The sequence below is a fragment of the Notolabrus celidotus genome, chromosome 23 (genome assembly GCF_009762535.1).
Source record: "Notolabrus celidotus isolate fNotCel1 chromosome 23, fNotCel1.pri, whole genome shotgun sequence".
Taxonomy (NCBI): Eukaryota; Metazoa; Chordata; class Actinopteri; order Labriformes; family Labridae; genus Notolabrus; species Notolabrus celidotus.
Window position 1 is genome coordinate 4,131,251 of NC_048294.1, and position 23,655 is coordinate 4,154,905.

Here is a 23,655-nt window from a genome sequence, read left to right on the forward strand (position 1 = left end):
GATCAGACACCTTCGTATCTTAAAGAGCTCATAGTGCCCTATCACCCCTCTAGAACCTCTTACGCTCCCAACATGTAGGCCTGCTCATCGTACCTAAAGTCTCTAAAAGTAGTATGGGAGGTAGAGCCTTCAGTTATCAGGCCCCTCTCCTTTGGAATCATGTACCAGTCAGGGTCCGGGAGGCAGACACCCTCTCTACTTTTAAGAGTAGGCTTCAAACTTTCCTTTTTGATAAAGCTTATAGTTAGAGCTGGATCAGGCTTGGACCAGGTCTTAGTTATGCTGCTATAGGCTTAGACTGACACACTGGGATCTTATCTCACCCACTGATGTCTTCAGCATTAATCTACAATGTGGAAAATAATTAAAAGAAATGAAAACCATTGAAGGAGAAGGTGAGTCCAAACTTTTGACTGGTATGTTACATTGAAATGTAAAAAAAAAAACAGCCTGCTGCAACACAGCCCAAACAGTTTATATAACTCAAGTACTTCCTCTGATAAGACAAATACACAATCATTGTTTAGGATTTTTGAGTTTCCACTGGGGTGTGTAATCAGATTTAAGGGGGGGGCTAGTCCCCCTGTGAATGCCTCTGAGTACAACTCCGTTACTCCAGGCTATTGCATGAGTCAGTATGCTTTGTTGTGTTACCACCACTAGATGGCAGCATTGCATTGAACCCCTTCACACCATGTAGCTGATATTTAAGAGACAACGTTACTGATAAGACATTCCTTTATTGGTCCCACAACAGGGAAATCTAAAGTGTTACAGCAGCAAAGTAGAAAGTGCAAAACAGTATAAAGTAAACAAGAGCATATAAAATAGAAATGATAAAAAATGTATTAGCAATTTAAAAAGTAAATTAGCTTATCTTAAAAAAAGTATGCACAAAACTAAATAAGTACATTTACAATATATTTACAAAACCACACTGAACACAAGGACTAAGAAAGGAATGATAAAGTTAATCCACAATGTCAAAACAAACAGTGTGTATGAAATAACTTTTATTCTCACAATGAAAGACAGAGTCTTAAAGCAAAGAATTCAAATCAGCAGATACATTAAGGGAATATGTTTCAGGTCAATTAATGAATTGGATTTTTGATCATTTAAGTTTGTCGCTAATTGGTAGAAATATAAAATTAGTGTACCTCCAATAAGATGTATTCCACCTACACGCAGAGATGGTCACCAGGAGCCCTGTCATGAGTGTGCATGTTTGAATAAGATGTCCAAAGGTAAGCACACAAACTAGCTTACCCTGCATAAAGAATAACATTTCCAATTACATATAGATGAAGTATTATTTGGTTTAAAAGGAGCTGTAATGTTGAAGAAATCCACTGAAAATCTACATTTGCTTTGATGATAATCTCCTTTCATCCAGTTTTTAAATTGGTTTTCCCATCCTCCTGTTTTTTCCAGGAAACTTGCAAGAAAGATATATGAGCATGGAAAAGTGTAAGAGGCTAATAGAAACATAATATACCAAAAAATGTATAATGAAGTGCAGGAAATCTTAAAATAAAGATGGACTATATTCTAGTTGTTTGAAGGGGAAAACATGTACTTCCCTCCATGTGCCAGCAGATGGAGTCCTTGTGCTGACAAAGAGTGGAAAGCATAAGACTTCATTGATAGTATACATGACTATATCTTCATATAAGCCAAATACACAGATGATAAAAAATATACACTACCAGTCAAAAGTTTGGACACACCTTCTCATTCAATGGTTTTTATTTATTTTAGTTATTTTCAACATTGTAGATTAATACTGAAGACATCAAAACTATGAAATAATCTGGTTTTCCCATAATCTGGATTACCACATTAGTCAAATAGGGCTATCCATTGTGTGCTAACCCTACCTCTGAACACAACTGATGGTCTCAAACACATTAAGAAGGCAAGTCATTCTACAAATGAACTCTTGACAAGGCTCATGTTCATTAGAAACCAGTCCAGGAGACCACTTCATGAAGCGGACTGAGAGAATACCAAGAGTGTGCAAAGCTGTCATGAAGGAAAAAGGGGTCTACTTTACAGAATCTAAAATATAAAACATATTCTGCTTTGTTTAACACTTTTTTGTGATTTAAATAATTCCATATATGTTCTTCCATAGTTTCGATGTCTTTGGTATTAATCTACAGTGTTTCAAATAGTTAAAATAAATACAAACCCTTGAATGAGAAGGTGTTTCCAAACTTTTGACTGGTAGTGTAAATGGTTGTTTTATCAGGTCTATGCTCATGTTCTTCAGTGGTCTAGTGTCTGTTGTTGTGGTTAAATAAAAGTATAGATAATAAAGTGAAACACAAAGTCCAGGTTGAGTTTTCTCTTTCTTTATTTCTCCTCCAACTCGGAGCCGTAACAAAAATACAAGCCTCTTTCAATATAACTCAGTCATTTACATTTTCATAAAGATGTACAAGTGAGAGCCGGTGAGCAAAAGTGCTTTAAAATCATCTTTGAATAATATTCATTCCATCATCAGATAAACTGCATGTACAAAAAAGGTCAAAATAAAAGACAAAGTGAGGAAATAATCTGGAGTTTTGAAGTAAATACAATGAAAAGGAAAAAAGGAATAAATCAGTGCAGAGTCAACTTGAACAAGTAGACCAGGCAGCAGAGCAGTGGCTGAACATCTTCATTCTGTTGCAGAGGAGGAAACCCTGGAACAGATACATCACTGCTGGTGTTGAAGGTTTTTGCAGGCCGTGATGTGTTGAACATTTGTCATGACCCGGAGGCCCACAGGCAGACGGTCGGGTGTGTAACAAATCACCGCTGTCACAATGAAACTGTAAATCCAGACGGGTCGTTGTCGGGGTCCTGAAAGCTTACACTGACAGAGAGCTCAGGAGGAAAACTCATCCCAGTGTTTAAACACTCTAAACACACACACAGAGGTTCATCTCGATACGGACGGCTTAGGAAGTTTGGTAAATGGCGAACTGGAGTAGCTAATGAAAGGTAAACACACAGAAAACAAGTCCACAACACAACTTGTGTGTTTGATAAAGACTGTGAGGAGGAATCTTTTAAAACTTAGCTGGGTCTCTCTTTGCATCATTCCCAGACTAAGCTAGCAAGCCGTAACTAGCTTACTTAGCTAACTCTTGAACACAACGACCATTAGACTGGACAGGTAGCTTAAGCTAATCAAACAGAAGCCCTTAAATGTAACTCTTGATGATATTATTTTGGTTATTTCATATTTCTTATATGCCAGATGTTTAATCCTAATCGACATTGCTGTTTGGGGGGCTTGTGATTTTGCATTAAAGGTGCAGTGCGTAGAAGTTAGCAACATTTAGGAGAACAGATTTGGAGGAAATGGGATGTAATATTTATAAGTATGTTTCTACAGAAGCTCAGAACGGACATACGTATTTGATTGAAATTGTTTTGTTATTTGAGAGAAATGTTGTTTCACAGTTACATCAACGGCGTATAGCGTAGATCAATGTCTTTTAGTCTTTGTCTGACGATAACGAGACACATCTTCAGATAACTAATTGGCATTTTCAGGAGAGCTTCCTGTCCTCCATGACCACCGTCGCATAGGGATGTGAAAGGTTTGGAACGGACGGGTTAATTTGAGAATCGAATCGCTAGATGGCGCTAATATTCCCATTTCCACACACTGCACCTTTAAGTTCAGCCAACATTCCCAGTACTTAAAGGTATTAATACACCTTTTGTATCAGGATAATTAAATCAGGGAATCCTCAAACCTATTGTGCCAAATTGTGGTCTTAGGTCGGACAACATCATGAGTTTGTGTTAGAGGGATGACTGTAGAGAAAACGAAAATGTTGCAAAGCATCCTTTAATTTAGCTAAGCTATCGCTGTTAACCCTTTCCTGACTGATTGGGGCCCCTGACTGCTGGATGTTTGGGAGTTCAGTTTAACACCCCAACAAGTGTTTGTTGCTTTAAGTGTGTGATCAGTTATTTTTGGGGGCTTTTTCGCCTTTATTGGCAGGACAGCTGAAGCGAGACAGGAAATGTGGGGAGTAGAGAGTGAGGGAAGACTATAGCCTCGATACGTGGGGCGCTTAGACCGCTAGGCCCACATCAGCTATTTTTAACTTCTGAATTAAATGTATCTACTTCATGAAAAATAACAGATCAGATTATATGAGAATGAAAGCTTTTTTCAGGGAATTTAATTATTTTTTTTGTTATTTATGAATCAATAATTTTGTGTTTTCCTTTTACATGATTGAATTTTAGGACAAATGGTCACCAGAATGCAGGGAATCAAGTGTTAGATGCTCAAAATGTCCTGGGGGAGGATTCCCAGACCCCCCTTTTGTTACCTCTGCATCAATATGTTTAAATTAACCCTAAACTTTGAGTATCAGGGAAAGGAAGTGCTCCTCTAGTGCCCTCGCCCCTTCCCCTAAAAATCTCTCTCCAGCAAGACACTCAAAGTTGGCAACCCTGGGATAAATGAATATAACTTTGAACAACTAGCAAAAAATGAGTCCACAGGCGACTTTCAAACTCCTTCTTTGCAGTTCACTTCAGCTTTTAGACAGTTATATCCTAATTTCAAATGGCATACTGCGATAACCTCAACATTTAGTGCATTATCTAGATGTAAAATAATACATCCTTGGTATTCAAAGCAAACCAAAACCCCAAAGAGGACCTTTTGTACACGTCTAAGTTGTCGTCTTTAGAAACCTGATAGCTGTGAGGTATATTCCAGTTCAAAAGGTCTCCGCTCCCCGGGGTTAATCTGCAATACGCAGCGTCAAGCAGAAGAGGAAATGAAAGCCCTCCAATGATTCAAACAACTCCACCAGGCAACTTCTCACACCGCGAGAAATAACATTCAATCAGCTGGGATTACCTTGGAATAACACACACACACACACACACTAGAGAAGGACTCTGTAACAATGCTGAGCAGATGGAAACAAACACCAGACTGTCCTCAAGTGGAGTATGTTATTCTGACCCACTTAAAAAGAGAGACGGAGGAAGAGAAGAATCAGAGTCTGTCTGCTGGATTTGGAGAAGCATCTTTCCCCCTCTTTTGCTCCTCGTGTAGGATAAAGTGGTTATTAAGAGGGTGGGAAATATCTGACAGATCCTCTTTAGAAGAGGACTCCTTCATCAGGTCTTCATTAATCCCTGATTCTCTCCTTTTATCAAAGAGAGGAAAGGTAGATTGATCCGGACTCCGCAGTGACTGTAGGAAAATATCTGTCGTGTGTAAGCCGACCTGTCTTTGTCTAAATAAATTAGCGTGGCCCGGCAAAGGTCTTCATTGGGAAAAACAACCTGCTGCTCAGTGTTTACCTTCACACACAATTAAGCTGTGGGCAGAGCAAAGCAAACATTTGACTGCAGGATAATGTGTGTTTGTTTGGGATGTTCAAACACGAGCAGTGAATCAATGCCATTGTTCAATGTTAAAAACAAACTGTCATTGTGTCAGGGTTTTAGAGGGTTGCATCTAAGCGGCAGAATTGGAGCCAATGCTGAAGTGTTGAAAACTGCAGTTCCTCGAGTGACCACTTGAGGCTGGCTCCGGAAGTACCGGAAACCACATACACACCCATTCAAAAGAGAAGATCTTTACAGCAGAAATAAACATGTTTACAGCCTGGTTCAAAAAACAAATGTAGTCTGGATAGCTCATTTCTTGATTGGGAGTGAATTTTTTTCTAATGTAGCAACTTCGAAGGTATTAAGATTACGAGTTTTGCATTACGAGAGGCACAGCTGACTTGATTGACAGGCAGGAAGAGTAGCTGTTGGCGAGGAGGCTCAAAGCCCGCCTCTTTACCTCAACAGAAGTTAGGTTGACATCAGAATATCCAATATGGCTGCCACCGCCGACTGGCTTCAAAACAGCGCTTCAGAAACAGACAGGTGCTGTCACGGATACTACCTCCATTATTTATACAGTCTATGGTTGCATGTGATCTACATTCTTACTTATGACCCGGCTTTCTTACTGATCTTCCGGTTGTGTAAGATGCTTCACACTGATTGGTTAAAACCCTTTGACAACGGTTATTAACTTTCACTAATATGAGGAACGCCAGAGGCAAACTGAACAGAGTTCAGACACATTTTGCTTCTGCTTGTTGACACTTCTGCTTGTTGACACCACAAACCGTAAGATGAGGTAAAACCGTTAGCTTGCGTTAGCATCAAAACAATGCGGCTGAAACGTTAGCTTCAGTTAGCATGCTAAATCAGCAGACTATGGACATTTTCATATTGGATCCTGTCCATCAATATGATGAAGGAGCGGAGCAGGTGAGAGAAACTTTAGGTTACTAATCTCTACAAAGAAACTTTAACCATGAGCGGTGGTGATGATAGCAGCAGGGTTCAAAGTTGTGACATTTGTTTATTTTTTAAAGGTGTGTGAGCCGCAGAGCTCAGAGAAGGAGGAGAGCTGAATGAGGACAGGTTCAGGTTCAATCCACCACAACAGGCAGATAAGAATCCATCGCCATGGAATGATAACATTGCAGTCGAATCACTGGGACTATTTTTTCAAAACTGTAAACATAAATCAATTTAAATCAATAAGATTATCTTTTAATCAAGTTTTTCTTTGCCTCAGTGTTTGTATTTTAAGCTAGTAGCTGGGTAACTTATTAGAGCTGAATGGACCCCATGTTAACAGATTTTGCTGTCACTTTATATAAAGGTCTTTTTACATCTTTGTCTTTTTGAATGAAGGTGCCACCAGAATAATTTGGGATACTTAGAGTTGGAGATTTGTGTTGAAAAAGCTCAAATGTTCTATCTCATGTCCGCCATGTTTAAATCAGTGAGGGTTAAGAACTCGAGGGCTTTACCATAAGCTGTTTTGATCTCAGTATTTGAGTTACACAGCACCTATACCACCTTCTCTTTTCACACACTCTCAACCCTAACTCTCCACGAAGTCTCCGTTACCCGAACAAGCGCCTGTTTCACGGCTGCTACTCCCATTTCCCCGCTGTAACACCATCCTCCTGTTCGAGTGTGTCTTTGTGTGTGATGGGTTTATTCCCATGCCTTTGTACACCTACATGAAGCTGTAGCTTGGTTTCTATGGCTGTGAAACACATACAGGAGAGTTTCTGTAGATCTTTGTGTACATGTACGTATACGTGCAGGTGTGTGGTCTAAAAAAAGACCCACAAAGCCCAGGTGACAGACACACCAGGGTTCAGGTGGAAGGCCTTTGTTGCTGCTGCAAGATCCAGACCCCCCACCCCCTCTTGTCTCCTTTTACCACAACAGATACAGGCCACAGCCCCCATGCATTTATCTAGCAGCCTCTATAGGTGAGGAGTTGGGTATCAGTTTGCTCCCTGGGACATTTTTCAGCAACTTAAGTCTGAAGAAGTAACACCTGCTCTTTGGACTCACCAAAACAACTCATACTTCTGTCACGATTAAAGAGGGTGGGATTCAAAATCCTCAGATAAGCATCTGGCTGTGTAACAGGGGTCCAATTAAGAATATGCAAATGAGGAGGATAAGATCTGGTTGCAACTGTAGGGATGTAAATGATCAGTTATCACATAGCCAAGGTACAAGAGTGTTTTGTGGTTGATATAAGCACCTTATGTTACATAACCATCAGCAGGGAATGGGAGTCTGCTCAGTTAGCATAAAATTTCAAGTATCTGACACCGCCAAACGCTCCAGATTAAGCTAAAAGTGGCGCTTGAGTAACCAAACGGCTATTTCAAAGTGCTAAATTCAAATTAATGTGATATTTAATGACCAGCACAGCATGAAGAGCACAAGTTTCCACAAGTTACAGCAGATAGGTTAGTTAAAAGTGATGCTACCTAGCTTGTTAGCTAGCAATTAACATTAACAACACAGTGAGAGATGTGTCAGCGTATGAAGTGGCGTGAAAGTCCAGGAAAAGCTGAAAGTGGCCGCAGGAGTTGCTGCTCTGTTGTGAAGTTACTTTTAGATGGTGTGTTGTTAGTTTCAAGTAATGCTAAGACTCATTTTGAGGAGTTTTTTCAGCCAGAATCAAATTTTATTTGAGATATTAAATGCTGGCTAGCTAGCAAGAAAGTGGCCGAAGCAAACCATAACACCCCCTTTTTGATTCTGCTCCACAAAAACTATTTAACTGGAGACAAAGAGCATGGCGGCTACCAATATGGCTGCCAGTAAGTGCACTGCTGCTCGCCAAGTTGTTCACACCACATTTACAGTCTTCCTCAGAGAGTACGGCAGTAAAAATGAGGAGCGCAAGCTAGCAGATATGGATGCTGACATGTTAGCTGCAAACACAAGCAAGGTAGTTTTGATAATTAACTTTTGGTACCAATGCGAAACCATCCAAAACACTCCCTTTTGGATTCTAGGTCAGAGGAGTCAAACAAGAACTGTTTAACTGGAGCCAGTTGGAGATTTACTTTGGTACCAGTGCCTGAACTGGTGTGCACCTACATCTTGAATTGGCGAAACCAGACAAAAACCTTCTCTTTTTGACTCTAAGTAAGAGGAGTAAAACAAAAACTGTAATTAGAGCCAAAGAGCATGGCGGCTACCAATATGGCTGCCAGTAGGTGCACTGCTGCTCGCCATGTTGTTCTCATCACATTTACCGTCTTCCTTGGAGAGTACGGCAGTAAAAATGAGGAGCGCAAGCTGGCAGATTTGGATGCTGAGATGTTAGCGGCAAACACAAGCAAGGTAGTTTGGATCATTTACTTTGGTACCAGTGCCTGAAGTGGTGTGCACCTACATCTTGAATTAGTGAAACCAAACCACAGTGTGTATTTAGGTCCAAGGCCGCCCCTTTAGGTATCTAAACAAAGCCTCCAGGTCTAATGGGGACAAATACAACGCTTCATCATCAGGGGAATAAAGGGAGATGATAAAAAGTGGTAAAATATTCAAAACCCAAAGCAGAGGTTACATAAATGTATCTGTTCCTGCCATTGAGGATGTGTGCACTGAAGTCGACCAGACCTCGTGTCCTCAGTGAAAGAGGAAGTGCTTCCCCAGATAATTGACAACAGATTGAATTGACCATCTGGTGCAGGGTTTTCTTACTCTGCTGGCCAGAGAACATGTACATGTCGCGGTGACTCACATGACCTTGACAGTTTTAACGAGGTTTTTCCATAGAATGAAAAGAGAAAGACACTTTTACTCCATTCAGGTCCCGTTCTCCAAAAGATCCCCCATCTCTTGATCTAATTCAGTACGCTCAGAAAAGTGGAACGGACGATAGAAGCGCTCCTTGTCCAGAAGTCCTGATGGATATCAGCCACTGTCTTAAATAACATGTTCTACCAAAACCACTGGTTGAACTTTTATTCAAACACAAAGACAGAACGGAAAAGAAGAACACTGAGATAACCAGTTCTCAGACAAGCAGTGTCTTTGTGAAAGCGACGGATCAGGAGTCTCTTTCCCACGAGACGAGAGTCTAATATTGTCCATTGAGAAAACAGGAAACGTAGTGTTTGTCATCCTTCATGAACATCCCGTAAAAGTCTCGTTCCCCAATGATCATTTTCCTCATGTGAGATCAAGAGGAAGCGGCTCAAAGGAGGTCCAAAATGGGTGTCAACTTTATGGTCCTGTTTCCAAGAGGCTGCTACCTGTCTCTGTGGATCCCCCTGTTCTCATTTAACCAGCGATGGCTGATTGATGTCAAGAGGAGCAGTCTCCTTGTTTGACTCCTTGTTTCTGTTCATACTCTGCTCGTGGTTTGAGAGAAACAACAAATCAGAGCTCAAATAAAAGCTCATCTTTGTCTTTTATCCGTCTATCTTTCCTTAAAGAGTAAGAAAGAAAACAGAAACCAGGATGCCCCTCTTATCTCTTTGCTTCTACCGAGAAAAGGGGGAAAGAGAAAAGCAAATCAAAGGAGATAAATGTCTCTCTTTATCAACTGATTCCCCAGATCTAAAAAGTTCTACTTCTCCTCAGAGGTCAGCATCCAGCCGGTACGTCCGACATGAAGTCAAACTCATTTTGTCCCAGCCAAAGCTCAGGCAGCTCATTGGCTCGGTCCAACCCGAGCTCCACCACCAGCGACATGAGAACCTCCTCGTCCACGGGGTCAAAGTCGATGATAGCACCTTGACCGGAGCTTTGGTTCCCCATGCTGATACCGACACCCATACCCCCTCCGCTGAGAGCCCCGGACGGCCCGAGGAGCTGGTTCCCCGTGCCCAGCTGCGAAGCTCCGAAGCCCCTCTGAGTCCCGCCGGGTGTTTGGTGTCCAGCTGAAGCACCGGCGAGGTTCTGGTAGTGCGAGTTCAGCTTCTGCAGCTGCATGCTTGCGATGAGATGAGGCCCCGTCTGGAGGCAGAAGGGCTGAGGTTTGGCGGAAGACAGCGACGATCCGGGTGAAGAGGCGGCGCCGGCGGACGGGGAGAACGGCACGGCTGAAGTTTTGGAGGACGGGTAGTGGAGCAGGGAGCTGAGAGGAGAGGAGGAGGAGAGGTCCTTCATGGCAGCGTGGGCAGGGCCAGGGATCAGCAGTGAGGTCATCACCAAGAAAACCCAGAGCCTGGAGGAAGAGAGGGGGGATGTTATGTAATGTCATCAAACTGGGATGAGATAAGTGTGTTAGCCATGTCACTGGAGACAGGGCTTTGATTTCAGAGATAGCGTGAGAGAATCTGATGCTTAAAACAGACGTAAAGACTTTTACACAAAGGACATGTCAGGTTTTCAGTCCTGCAGTGTGCTCTTTTGATTCTGCATACATAGGAACTTTTTAGACAGATATTCAAGGTAAATCAGGCAAAGTTAAACCACTCCAGAAAAACTTAGTAGATACAATAGAGCCATAACTGATAGCAGTATCAAATGTCAGAGGGGAAAGGGTTCACTTTTTCATTGTATTTGGTGAATGGTCAATGTGGTGAGATGCAAAAATTCTGGCAAGAAGTGAAGCAATGCATCCAAAACCTTTTACAGATTCAAATACCCTTAATCCCACAGCTGTGGTTTACACCCAGATCATTTGCATAAAAAAAGAATCAACGTATATTTGTATATTTAAGCATACTACTGGCAAAAAGAGTGATAGCTCTCTCATGGAAAAACATCAGAAGACCTAATGTGGGCAGATGGTTGTCTGAACTATCTACAAATAAAAAATCAACAATGTAATTTCCACCAGATTTGGGACCCTTTCATTAATTATGTAATGGGAACAGACTTAACTTATATGATGGAAGTGCCCGAGGATGTACTACTGTATTACAGTATTACTTATAATATATTGACCCCCAACCAAGATGTGTAACAAATAGAGGGTGGGGGGTTCTGTTTGATTTGATATGTTTATGTGTGTGTAATACATGTAATTGTATTTCCTTATTTCCTTGTTAAACTGTAACCAATAAAAAGAATGTGGGAAAACAAAGTTAAACCACTGCTTCATAAAACACAACTCGGAAAACCATGAAAAAAACCCTGGAGCTGGTACACTGTAAAAATGAAAACTTAAAATTGTTGGCCTGAAAAATATTTTTTGGTTAAACAGAAAATGTTCCATTTTGTTGCAAACTACTTCAAAGTAGTTATCGCATCTACCTGTATTAAGTTTGTTGTGTAAAGTTGGTCTCGTTTTAAAAGTTAGGTTGGCAAAACTTGAAATTATGGGTTTGAGGCTCGGCTAAATTATTTGAGGCCAAGTTACGTTCATACATGTTGATAAATAATCAGTATAATTTTTGGTTGAAAGTTAATCTTTATTTTGGGATTTCCTTGTATAAGTTAAGAAATAAAATGTGTTAAAAGTCAGCTAAAAGTAATTTGATTTAATTCATGTGGACTTTCCGTACAGTTAAAAGCAGAATGGTATTGCTGTTTCAGCAGTGAGTTAGGTTACTGTCACTTTAAGAGAGGGATTTTGAGAGAGAGAGAGAGAGAGAGTGTGAGAGAGTGAGAGAGAGAGAGAGAGAGAGAGAGAGAGAGAGAGAGAGAGAGGGAGAGAGAGAGAGAGAGAGAGAGAGAAAGAGAGAGAGAGAGAGAGAGAGAGAGAGGGAGAGGGAGCTCTGTAGTGTTGTGGTAGGGTGAGACTGAGGCAGACAGTTGAGGATCAATTAACCCTCCTATTATCCTTGGGGTCAATTTTGACCCCATTCAATGTTTAGCGTCTCAATCAATGCTCAACATCATTTTTTTGGCTTCATATTTCATGACTTAAACATTTAATCAGCAGAACTGGGAAAATATAAAATTAAAATGTTGATATGTTCCAATTTCCTGAAAAAAAATAAAATAATGCATCGGTGTACCTTGGGGTCAATTTGACCCCAGGCTGTTTTAGCTGTATAAAACATAAGAAATTTCAACATTTTACACACATTTGTTTTAGTTGTTTTGAATGATATCGAGGTCACTATAACATACATTTTTATAACCTAAAAGAAACATTAAGTACCTGACACATAAACCTGGGTAACAATCAGTTTCTGGAGGTTTAAATTGCTGGGGTCAAATTGACCCCAAGGATAAAAGATGTTATTAAATTTGAGGGTGACAGGAGGGTTAAGGACCGAGCCACATGGTTTTGGTTTTTGGTTTTTGCTCTTCAAGTGAACATAGACAAGTAAATCCAAGGCCTCTTGATCTTCAACCCACCACAAACGGGGTCTCCAACTCAAATCTACAGGGGTCTTCCACACTTTCAATTCTCCACATGTGGCGCCATCTCTCCTGTCCTGTGTGGATTTGATCGCCCTAAAGATGAGTATTTTGTTTGAGTATTGAATTAAAACTCTAGTTTACAGTTGGTCAATTGATGGTGAGTTGATTACCGGTTAATGTCACTTTAATTTGTTTAGTTAGTTTAATAAGGCGCGGTCATTACCAATAGTTAGCCGCCTTGAACATTAGCTAGCTACCTTGCAAGTGGGAAAACGGTGCAGTAACATGCAGAAACAAAGGTAGGACTCAAAACTTTAAGTGACACTACATATGAATGATAAGTTATCTCAACTAAAACTAATCAGTCGGCTCAAATGTAAGATTTCTAGTTAGCCTCAAAACTCTACTGTAGACAGTTGCCTTGAAATTTTTAATTTTCACAGCTTTCTCGTTTTAACAGTGTCTAAACACACGTACTACCAGAACCTGCTCAGTGTTTCCTCTGCAACATTCAAATCAAAGCTGCTCCTTTAACACAGGCAGTGCTTAAAAATGACACTAAATACACAACAAAAGCTCTTTTCAGAGAGCAGCTCCGGCTAAAAACATTCACACAAAAGCGTGAATCAATTCAAGAGCCGGGGAAATTGTGTGCACCTGTGAGAACATGTGCTCGTTTCCACTCTGATTAGTCATTATGTACGGGAAATGTGTTGTTAGGGCAACAGGAGTGCTGCAGGAGATACAAAGAGAGTAATCAGGTATCTCACTAAGGTGGCAGTGTCACTGAGGTGTGCTCCTTTATTAAACAAATATTCCTCTGGGTCCACAGAAGCTTCCTCATGAGCTACAACAAATCATCTGGATGTGATTAAAGCCATCTTCAGTTACATTTGATGATCAACAGAATACAGAACAGAACCAAACTGAACACTCGTACATATTCATGAAACATCACAGCATGGTGAGAGTCATTCTTATTTTTAATATAGATTTTTGGACATTTCTGCCTTTATTGACAGGACAGCTGAAGAGAAACAGGAAGCGTGGGGAGTAGAGAGAGGGGGAAGACATGCAGGAAATGGTTGACCAACTGGGAGTCGAACCAGCGACCTCTGCGACAAGGACTAAGGCCTCTGGATGTGGGCCGCTTGGACTGCTAGGCCACCAGCATCCCCAGGTGAGAGTCATTCTGATGAAGGTGTTGGACATTAAGGAGTTTCAGTTTCTTGCAAAGAGTCAAACAAGAATGGAAACCAATTTTCCATGTAGCTGCAAAATAGCCTTGAGGTGATTAGCTTAGCATACAGATCGGGAGCAAGCTAGCCAGAAAGATCCAGCATTAGAGCATCCTGTCTCCCTGTCTCTTACTTGAACTCTTTCTGTACCATTAAAGTTACTAACCATAGACCTTTCTGGAGTCCCTGAGCTCCCTTGTCTCGTAGGTTCCTCTGGATCTCTCCTGCTGTGGACGTGCCAGACTCCAGCTGCTATAACTACTACTACCCGTCTCCCCACTATCATCTCTCTCTCTCTTCACCTCCCTTTATCCCTCTCTCCAACACGGTAGCAGATGTGTGTGTAACATGAGTCCGGTCCTGCTGGAGGTTTCTGCCTGTTAAAGGAAGTTTGTCCTTGCCACTGTAACTTGCTAAATGCTGCAAAGTGCTCTGCTCATGGTGGATTAAGATGAGATCAGACTGAGTCCTGTCTGTAAGATGGGACTGGATCTGATCCGGTCTTGATGTTTGGTATTTGTTAATAATAGAACATAGAGTCCGGTCTAGACCTGCTCTGTTTGGAAAGAGTCTGAGGAGAACGTTTGTTGGGATTTGGATCTCGCAAGTCTGTAAATGTTAGATATCAAGGTAGATTCTAAAAATGGGAGCTAGCTTTGCACTGTGCTAGATCGCTTCCCACATTTCAACTTGGTCAGCAATTAAAGTAGGATGTGTAACTCAACCGAATTTCAGTGCAATTTAGCACCAATGCCAGGCTAACTCAAAGATGTGAAAACAAATGGCATCTTGGGTGGATCTTCCAGGCTAATGCTAGCTGTTTCCCCCTCTGTGGCCACTCTTTTTTATTTTAAATTTTTGTTTAAAGTTATATTTTTGGCCTTTTTGCCTTTATTCTATAGGACAGCTGAAGAGAGACAGGAAATGTGGGGAGTAGAGAGTGGGGGTAGACATGCAGGAAATGGTCAACCGGCTGGGAATCGAACCGGCGACCCCTGCGACGAGGACTGTACCCTCTGTATGTGGGGTGCTTAGACCGCTAGGCCACCAGCGCCCCAAGACTGCTCTCTCTAAAGCATCTATTTTAATTCTTGCAAGTCTTTAAATATTACATATTGAGGTCGATATGGAAATTTGGGAGCTAGCTTAGCACATCTTATCTTGTTGGGCAATTAAAGTAAGATGCGCTGACTCAATTGAATTTCTGTGCAACTTAGCAGGGGTTAAATGAAAGATGTGAAAACAAATGGCATCTTAGTTGGACTTTCCTGGCTAATGCTAGCTGTTTCCCCCTCTGTGGCCACTCTTAATGCTAGGCTAGACTAATAACCTCCAGACTGCAGCTCTTTGCTCTAACAGACACAAAATCATCATCTATTGGCTCTTTCAGTTTCAAAATACAAGCTAATATTGTTAGCTATACTGCTGGATAATTATCCCACACACACGTCACCGTCCACGTCTGTCAGCGTTCTTAAAAAACACACCCTCCAGGATGAAAAAACACAACCCCACTGTGGCCCGTGTGGAACATTTGTCAACTCAAGAACAGCTGACAAATATAATAGCGTAAGTATAATAGCGTTTCCTCCCAAACACGCGCCAACTTCAGACCACAACAAGACCGGCGCTGTTGACTTAACAGCAGCTTTATACTCGTGTTCTCATGACCCGGTAAATCATCAGAGTCCGATCCGTCTGGGAGTCTGGACGCCCGCATGACTCCAGACTGATTCTTGTGTGTGTGTTCGCTTGATGTCTGCTTTTCCTCTTGACCTATTAAGGAGCAAATTAACCATGAAAGGCTGCGGGGAGAAGGCCTGCGGGTACCAACAGAGTTAGTGAGTGTTTATAGGTCTACATATGTGAGTGTGTAATGTGTGTGTGTGTGTGTGTGAGGGGAGTTCCTAACACAACAGAGCCTTTGAGGATCTTAAAGAGTGCTGGGGGTCACATGGCGGGATAAATACATAGTGCAGGCCCTGAGAACAGAGCATATGTCTGACTGTGTGTGTGAATGGGAGAAAGTGTGTGTTGTGTGGAGGGAAACATATTGAGGAACAGTCACTCAGATGTGTGTGTGTGTGTGTGTGTGTGTGTGTGTGTGTGTGTGTGTGTGTGTGTGTGTGTGTGTGTGTGTGTGTGTGTGTTTGTGTGTGTGCAGAAAGACTCCCATAGAGGCTCATGTTAAAGTCCTGGAGCTGGTTTATATTACACACAGTTCAAACAGCATGTGTGTGCCCTAACACACACACACACACACACACACATACATCATGCGGCTATCCTTTGAGTAAGTTAATCGCTGAATAGTATGTGCTGATCCTCTCTCTCACACACTCACACACACACACACACACACACACACACACACACACACACACACACACACTCACACACCCCTCCTCCCAGCACTGGCTCTTATTTAGCGAGGACATAATTGCTACAGGCAGGCATGCAGCTGCACTCGACTGATAGAGTTAACACACACACAAAGATACCAAACAGCTGTCAGTGGCAGGTCTATGTGTGTGTGTGAGTGTGTGTGTGTGTGTGTGTGTGTGTGTGTGAGAGTGTGTGTGTGTTCATTATTCATTGACTGATTACTGTCAGGGCCAGGCTGCACACGGTGTCTCTGCTGAACAGCTTTGCAGCACACTGAGTCCAGGAGACACAAACAAATAAATGAGAACCTGGCTGCACACATTCTTCTCTGAGGCGAGGAAAGGAACACAAAAACACAAAAACACAACAAACACAACAAACACAACAAACACTACACACAGACATTTAGCATTTTAAAAAGGTGCGTTCACAAACATCTGCTGTGGCAGGAATATTCCACCCTGACTAATTAAGATGCATCACATCGGCTCAGAGTAAAGTCTGGAGCTGGATATGGATACGTATAGTGAATTAAAGTGATGCTCTGCAGCAGCCAGCTGGTTGGTTTCCATCCACCTGATGTTTGTTTGTGTGCTCAATGTTCGAAATTAAAGAACCTGGAGTGAAGTTCAGCTCCTGTGGCGCCCCCTGTGGACAAACCACCTTATACGTCTTCACTGATCTTATCTTGTATGTGTACGGGGCGCCGTTTGTCAAGTTGTGCACACTGAAATAAACAGCTAATTTCTCCACATTTAGCTCCAAAACGTCATAAAATGTAGAGTGAATTTTTAAAAGTCACTTTTTTTTAATCACATTTAGAGGAATATTTCTATCTAGTTTGTTGTGAAAAATGTATTAAGTTACAATCTCTGTTAAATGAAAATGCTAAATATAAATATAAATGTTAGATATAATTGTTAAATGTTAATATTTTTTTTTTTTAATGTAAATTTTAAATATAAACGTTAAATATAAATGCTGATTGTTAAATCTAAATGTAAAATGTTTAATCTAAATGTTAAATGTTTAATCTAAATGTTAAATGTTTAATCTAAATGTTAAATATAAATATAAATGTTTAATCTAAATGTTAAATATAAACATAAATGTTAATTATAAATACTAAACATAAATATTAATGTTTAATCTAAATATTAAATATAAATGTAAATGTTAAATATAAATATTAATGTTATATCTAAATGTTAAATATAAATGTTAATGTTAAATCTAAATGTTAAATAAAAATGTTAAATCTAAATGTTAAATCTAAATGTTAAATGTTAAACATAAATGTTGAATAAAAATGTTAAATCTAAATGTTAAATCTAAATGTTAAATGTTAAACATAAATGCTAAATATAAATATTGATGTTTAATGTTTAATCTAAATGTTAAATGTTAAATGTTAAATGTTCATATAAATCTAAATATTAAATCTAAATCTAAATGTTAAATGTAAATGTTAAATCTAAATGTTAAATCTAAATGTTCAATGTTAAATCTTAACGTTAAATGTTAAATCTAAATCTAAATGTTAAATCTAAATGTTAAATGTTAAATGTTAAATCTAAATGTTAAATGTTGCTCTGTGATCCTTAATATTTAGCTAAAATTCACACTGCTGCCTAGCGGAAATACCAAAATAAAAGAGTCATAAAGCCAGACAGACTTAGCAATAGCAACTTAGCTTGTCCGTACCATAGACTGGGTCAGTTCTGACTCTGAGCATTTTCATGGTGGGCAGTCCGGCTATAACCAGTAGGAGTCAGTACTGGGATATCTGTATCGCTTTATGAAGCTTTTATTTTGGTACTTCAGCTAGGCGGCAGTGTGAATTTGAATTGGGCGCTGTCAGTACCAAAATAAAAGCTTCATTTACAAACAGCAAATGTGAAAGCAATGTATTTTAATCCAAAATGTCATCCTGTTTTCTTTTAACATATTTCTCAAAATGTTAAAAAAGAATCCTGCTCGCCTCGTCTGACACCTTCCCCCTGCAGCTAATCAAAACCTCTGAATGGAAATAATACATCTTCTCTCTGATGGTCTCATTTTCTCTTGCAGGTCATATAAACGCATTGATATTCATTTTACTACATCGCTGTGTCCAAGTTGTCAGTGTCATCCTTTGAGTTGACCAAATTTAACATTTTCTGGCCCGTAGGAAGTCCAGAAGCAGCTTTCCTGTTTATTGGCATGACACTTTCTCACTGTGGTTCATGACAGAAACCTGCAGCCTCCTGTTTTGAAACGAGGATGGATTAGGGCAAAGAACAGCCAAACTGCTCGCTCCTCTCCTCGCCTCGCAGACGGCCTCAGCAGAATGAGGAAGGATGCTGTGTGAAGCGGCTGGAGCAGCGCCAATGTTTTTTCCTGTTCACAGCTGACCTGACTTCATTGTGTTCTTCCACCACTTTTTATGAGATTGTGAAATCAGCCCACGCTTATAGTTTCCCTGAAAACGATTTCATTAGCAGTCTGGGCTGCTGCTGCTGCTGTTGCTGCTGTCTTGGCTGCGAAAAGTCTTCATTTATTTTAATTATCAGCTGTGAGAGTCTGGCTCCATCTGCCAGATTAACAGTCCAATTTTGTGAGAGATACTTCCTACGTCTCCGTGTGTTTATCAGGCCTGTAACTAACGCCTGTTATCATATTGATTCATCAGCTAATAAACAGCCCAAGGATGTCTTCAAATTACCTCTGCTGCCAATAGTTGAAGTTAATGATGATCATTCAAAGAAGCTGGAGAGTCGATTTTACTGCCGTTATTAGTTTAAAAATTGACTTCAAGGATTGATTTACAACAGAATCTTTAAATGTACTTTCAGCACTTAATGAGAGAACATCACTTAAAATTATAAGATTTGAAGACATGTAGAAAATGTATGAGTAGTATCTTGATCTTGCCTTTTAAAGCGAAACACCTTAACTTTCTAGAAGAACTTTTTGAGTGAAACAAGATGGAACTGTAAAAGGAGCTAATGGTCGCCTAATAAAGCAGGTTACAAAGCTAAGCTATGCTACAGTTAATAATTCTACGTGTGGATACAAATCAATCCATTACCTCGTAGTATTATATCTCTATTTCACTCATTTGCTTCCAGCACAAAATACAAGCTTTGGCTAAAGCTACATCTTCACCATAGCAGGGGGTGCAGTCTACATCCTGGAAAGACATGACTGGTTTCCTACAAAGGGGGTGCCATTATCAACAAAACATTAAAGTAACTCAAAGTGCCTTTAAAAGTAAAAATGCTAAGTGTTAGCTACCAAGCTTGTTGTGCCAAACATCTGTGTATTATGTTGAGATACAACCTTGGGAATTGGATGCTGCAGCTAGCTACTTAGCCTTACTGTCTGTTGATTTTTTGAAGTTATATTTTTGGGCTTTTTGCCTTTATTTTATAGGACAGCCGAAGAGAGACAGGAAATGTGGGGAGTAGAGAGCGGGGGGAAGACATGCAGGAAATGGTCTTGGCCAGGAATCGAACAGGCGACCCCTGCAAAGAGGACTGTAGCCTCTGTATGTGGGGTGCTCAGACCGCTAGGCCACCAGCGCCCCCTGTCTGTTGATTTTAACTAACAATTTACCCTTTTTGTTACAGTTGTCAATTCAAATTGTCTTTATTGTGTCTGCTTTTCACCCTAACATGGAATATGGAGGTCTAAAATTGTCACAATATAAGACTAGCTGACTAAGAGGGGGATGACTAGTTCCTGGTAACGGCTTAGGGATGGAAATTGTATGCTGCAGCTAGCTACTTAGCCTAACAGCCAGTTGATTTTAATTAACAATTTTATCCATTTTGTTACAGTTGCAGATTCACATCGTCTTTATCGCGTCTGCTTTACATCCAAACATGGAATATTGAGGTCTAACTGGATGATAGGGGGATGACTAATTCCTGGTAATTGCTTACGACTGGGAATTGGATGCTGCAGCTAGCTATCAAACCTAACAGCTTGTTGTTTTTAATTAACATTTTACTCATTTGGTTACAGTCGTATTGCATCTGCTTTTCATCCAAACATGGAAAATGGAGGTCTTAATTGTCACAATATAAGACTAACTAGCTGAGAGGGGGGGGGACTAATTCCTGGTAACGGCTTACGGCTGGGAATTGAATGCTGCAGCTAGCTACCTAGCCAAACTGCGTGTTGATATCAATTAACAATGTAGGCTACCCATTTAGTTATAGTTGTAGATTCACATTGTCTTTATTGTGTCTACTTTATTGTGTCTACTTTTCATCCAAACAGGAAATATGGAGGTCTCAAATTACATAATATAAGACTAACTGGCTGAAAGGGGTAATTCCTGGTAACGGCTAACGGCTGGTAATTGGATGCTGCAGCTAGCTTTCTAGCCTATAGCCTGTTGAATTTAATTAAGATTTTACCCTTTTTGTTACACTTATAGATTCACATTGTTTCTATCGCGTCTGCTTTTCACCCAAACAGGAAATATGGAGGTCTAAAATTACACAATATGTGACTAAAAGGCTGAGAGGGGGGTGACTAATTCCTGGTAACCACTAATGATCCACCAGTTGGATAAAGTTCACTCTAAATTTACTCTTTATCAAAACATAAACACATTTAAAATGTGCTGAAAGAAGTTACAAACATTAGGACAACAATGTAATATGTTAGCACTTGATGCTTATTGATACAAGGATATTAGCCTACACACACACACACACACACACACAAACACACACACACACACAGACACTCTCTCTCTCTCTCTCTCTCTCTTGCCAACAACAGAGGTTTCAATTACACAATTAAAGCGTGACGAGCAAATTGAAACGTCAGCCTGTCTCTGTTTCCCTTTCAAACACACACACACTCACAATACACACACACACCCACACACTCATACACACACACCCATATATAAACCATATGCTGCCCCAGCGTGACGCATTCAGCACGCTTTAATTAACACCACGCATCAGACTAACAAGGAGGCAATTAGGAGACAACACAGGCTGATGAGTTCACTGAAGTTTGTGTTTGTGATCATGGAAAAGTTTCATGATCTCAACTTTAACACCTTTAAATGAAATTAAAACCAGAAAATTTAGTAAGTTTAGCATATTTGATAAAGGAAAAATCACAAAAATGCAAACATGCATACTTAAAAATACACCCAACTTGTTTTAATGCAAGAAAAAAATGCATTAAAGTCAGATTCATGATTTTTTTTTGCAGCAACATCAACTAATGCCTTTAATTTATCTCACAACGTTAATAAAAGGTGCTTTCAAAAAGAGTGTAATCTGATATTTATGAGCTCAAACTGAGGTTTCTGCAGCTGGAGGCAGAAACGCTTGACCTCATTTAAAATGTTATGTAAACACTTGAGACTGTGAGAAAAAAAAACTTTCACCAGACACACTTAGACTCAGTCTGCACAGTCTGCAGAGTCTGCAGAGTCCTGTCACATTCAAAGAAAAGGCTTTAAGATAGAAATCAAAAGTACCAACCTGTGAGAAATGCCCGGTGCGCACCAGCAGAGAGGAAAACTCTATGTTCTGTCTTTAAACACAGAAGTCCTCAGAGTCCTCAAGAGTCCGCAGAGTCTCAGACAGGCATGTGGTTCTGCAGGTCCGCAGGAGTGCACTGACTGACCGCCTGGAGAGTCTCTGGAGGGTCTGTCGGATCCTCAGTGAGCTTGTTGCTGAGTAAAAAGCATTTTGTTCCGCGCTCTGTCCTCACTGACCAGCCTGAGTGTGTGTGAGAGAGAGAGAGTGTGTGTGTGTGGTTGGGCATGCTGCCATTCCAAAACCAGGCACTGGATTTCCACAGGATCCTGATGGCTGGATGTGATTGGTTGAGGTGAATGTCAGTGGGTGGGGCCTAAAAGATGTTTGCAGGACTGTAAAGGTGAATGTGACTCAAACATATGAGCATGTGAGAAATCTTAAATAAACCTCCATAGCCAAACACAAAGATTTTTCACTTTGAAAATTCTTTACTCTTTTGATTTTCCTTTAAAAGTCAAACTACGGTGGCCCTGAAGGCCAGTGGTAATAAATATTTCAAAAGCACAAAATACATTTCACAAAACACAAATACATTTCACAAAACACAAATACATTTCACTAAACACTGTTCTGTGAAAAATATTTTGTGTTTTGTGAAATATATTTTGTGAAATATATTTTGTTTTGTGAAATATATTTTGTGTTTTGTGAAACATATTTTGTGAAATGTATTTGTGTTCTGGGAAATATATTTTGTGTTTTTTTAAATATATTTTGTGAAATGTATTTGTGTTTTGTGAAATATATTTTGCATTTTGTGAAATATATTTTGGGAAATTTATTTTGCATTTTGTGAAATATATTTTGGGAAATGTATTTGTGTTCTGTGAAATATATTTTGTGTTTTTAGAAATATATTTTGTGAAATGTATGTGTTTTGTGAAATATATATTTTGTTTTGTGAAATATATTTTGTGAAATGTATTTGTGTTTTGTTAAATATATTTTGAAAAATATATTTTGTTTTGTGAAATATATTTTGTGTTTTGTGAAACATATTTTGTGAAATGTATTTGTGTTCTGTGAAATATATTTTGTATTTTTTTAAATATATTTTGTGAAATGTATTATTGTTTTGGGAAATATATTTTGCGTTTTGTTAAATATATTTTGTGAAATTTATTTTGTGTTTTGTGAAATATATTTTGTGAAATATATTTTGTGTTCTGTGAAACATATTTCGTGTTTTGTGAAATATATTTTGCGCTTTTGAAATATTTATTACTATTGGCCTTCAGGGCTACTGTAATAAACATATTTATCGCTGTGAACATTTAAAGTAAAAACCTAAAACAAAACCTCTTCTGCAACATCATTCCTTATGTCCTTTTTGTCTTTTGTAGGTTATTTATAGACACAAGTTTCAGTTTGAGTCTTTTTCATTACCAACTAAAACATCCTGAGGCGGTTTCAAATGTCATTTTTAAGGGCCTGTATCCACTGACACTGTAGTTCAACATTTTCATCACCCAGCGTCCTGAGCACTACAATTCTGTGGGTACGGATGCTAAATCTGTAGTACCACATTATTCCTTATAGTTGTGTTGTTTATGTGGGGCATACAGTCACTTTACAACAGTAAACAGAACTTCCCTAAAATTGAAGTTGTGAACGCTGCCTGAGCAATGAAATCATGTGAATGGAAACAGGCCCTTATTTTTTAAAACTGTGCATTTTCCCCTAAAATCAAATATCCCTCACCAAAAATGTGTATTAATAAAAACATTTTTTTTTAAAGTGCACTTTTGTAATGAACAAGCAAATAATTTGAGTATTTTGCAGCATGGATGTGTCATTAAGAGCTGAATACCAGACTCTCAGATGGAACTTTGACAAGGAAT

The 23,655-nt window shown here is 39.7% G+C and overlaps 1 protein-coding gene across 1 annotated transcript; it reads right to left on the reverse strand.

Moving 5' to 3' along the window:
• Window positions 1–2,341: 2,341 nt before the first annotated feature.
• cited1 (Cbp/p300-interacting transactivator, with Glu/Asp-rich carboxy-terminal domain, 1) lies at window positions 2,342–22,076 on the reverse strand. The gene is made up of 2 exons (XM_034677049.1): window positions 21,755–22,076; window positions 2,342–10,540 (listed from the first exon to the last, which is right to left on the reverse strand). Exon 2 carries the CDS (start codon window positions 10,519–10,521, stop codon window positions 9,958–9,960), a length of 564 nt encoding a protein of 187 aa, XP_034532940.1. The 5' UTR covers window positions 10,522–10,540; window positions 21,755–22,076; the 3' UTR covers window positions 2,342–9,957.
• Window positions 22,077–23,655: the final 1,579 nt, after the last annotated feature.

What these genes read in the sequence shown, in the direction of transcription:
- cited1 (XM_034677049.1), bottom strand. Translation starts at nt 10,521, where the DNA reads ATGACCTCACTGCTGATCCCTGGCCCTGCCCACGCTGCCATGAAGGAC.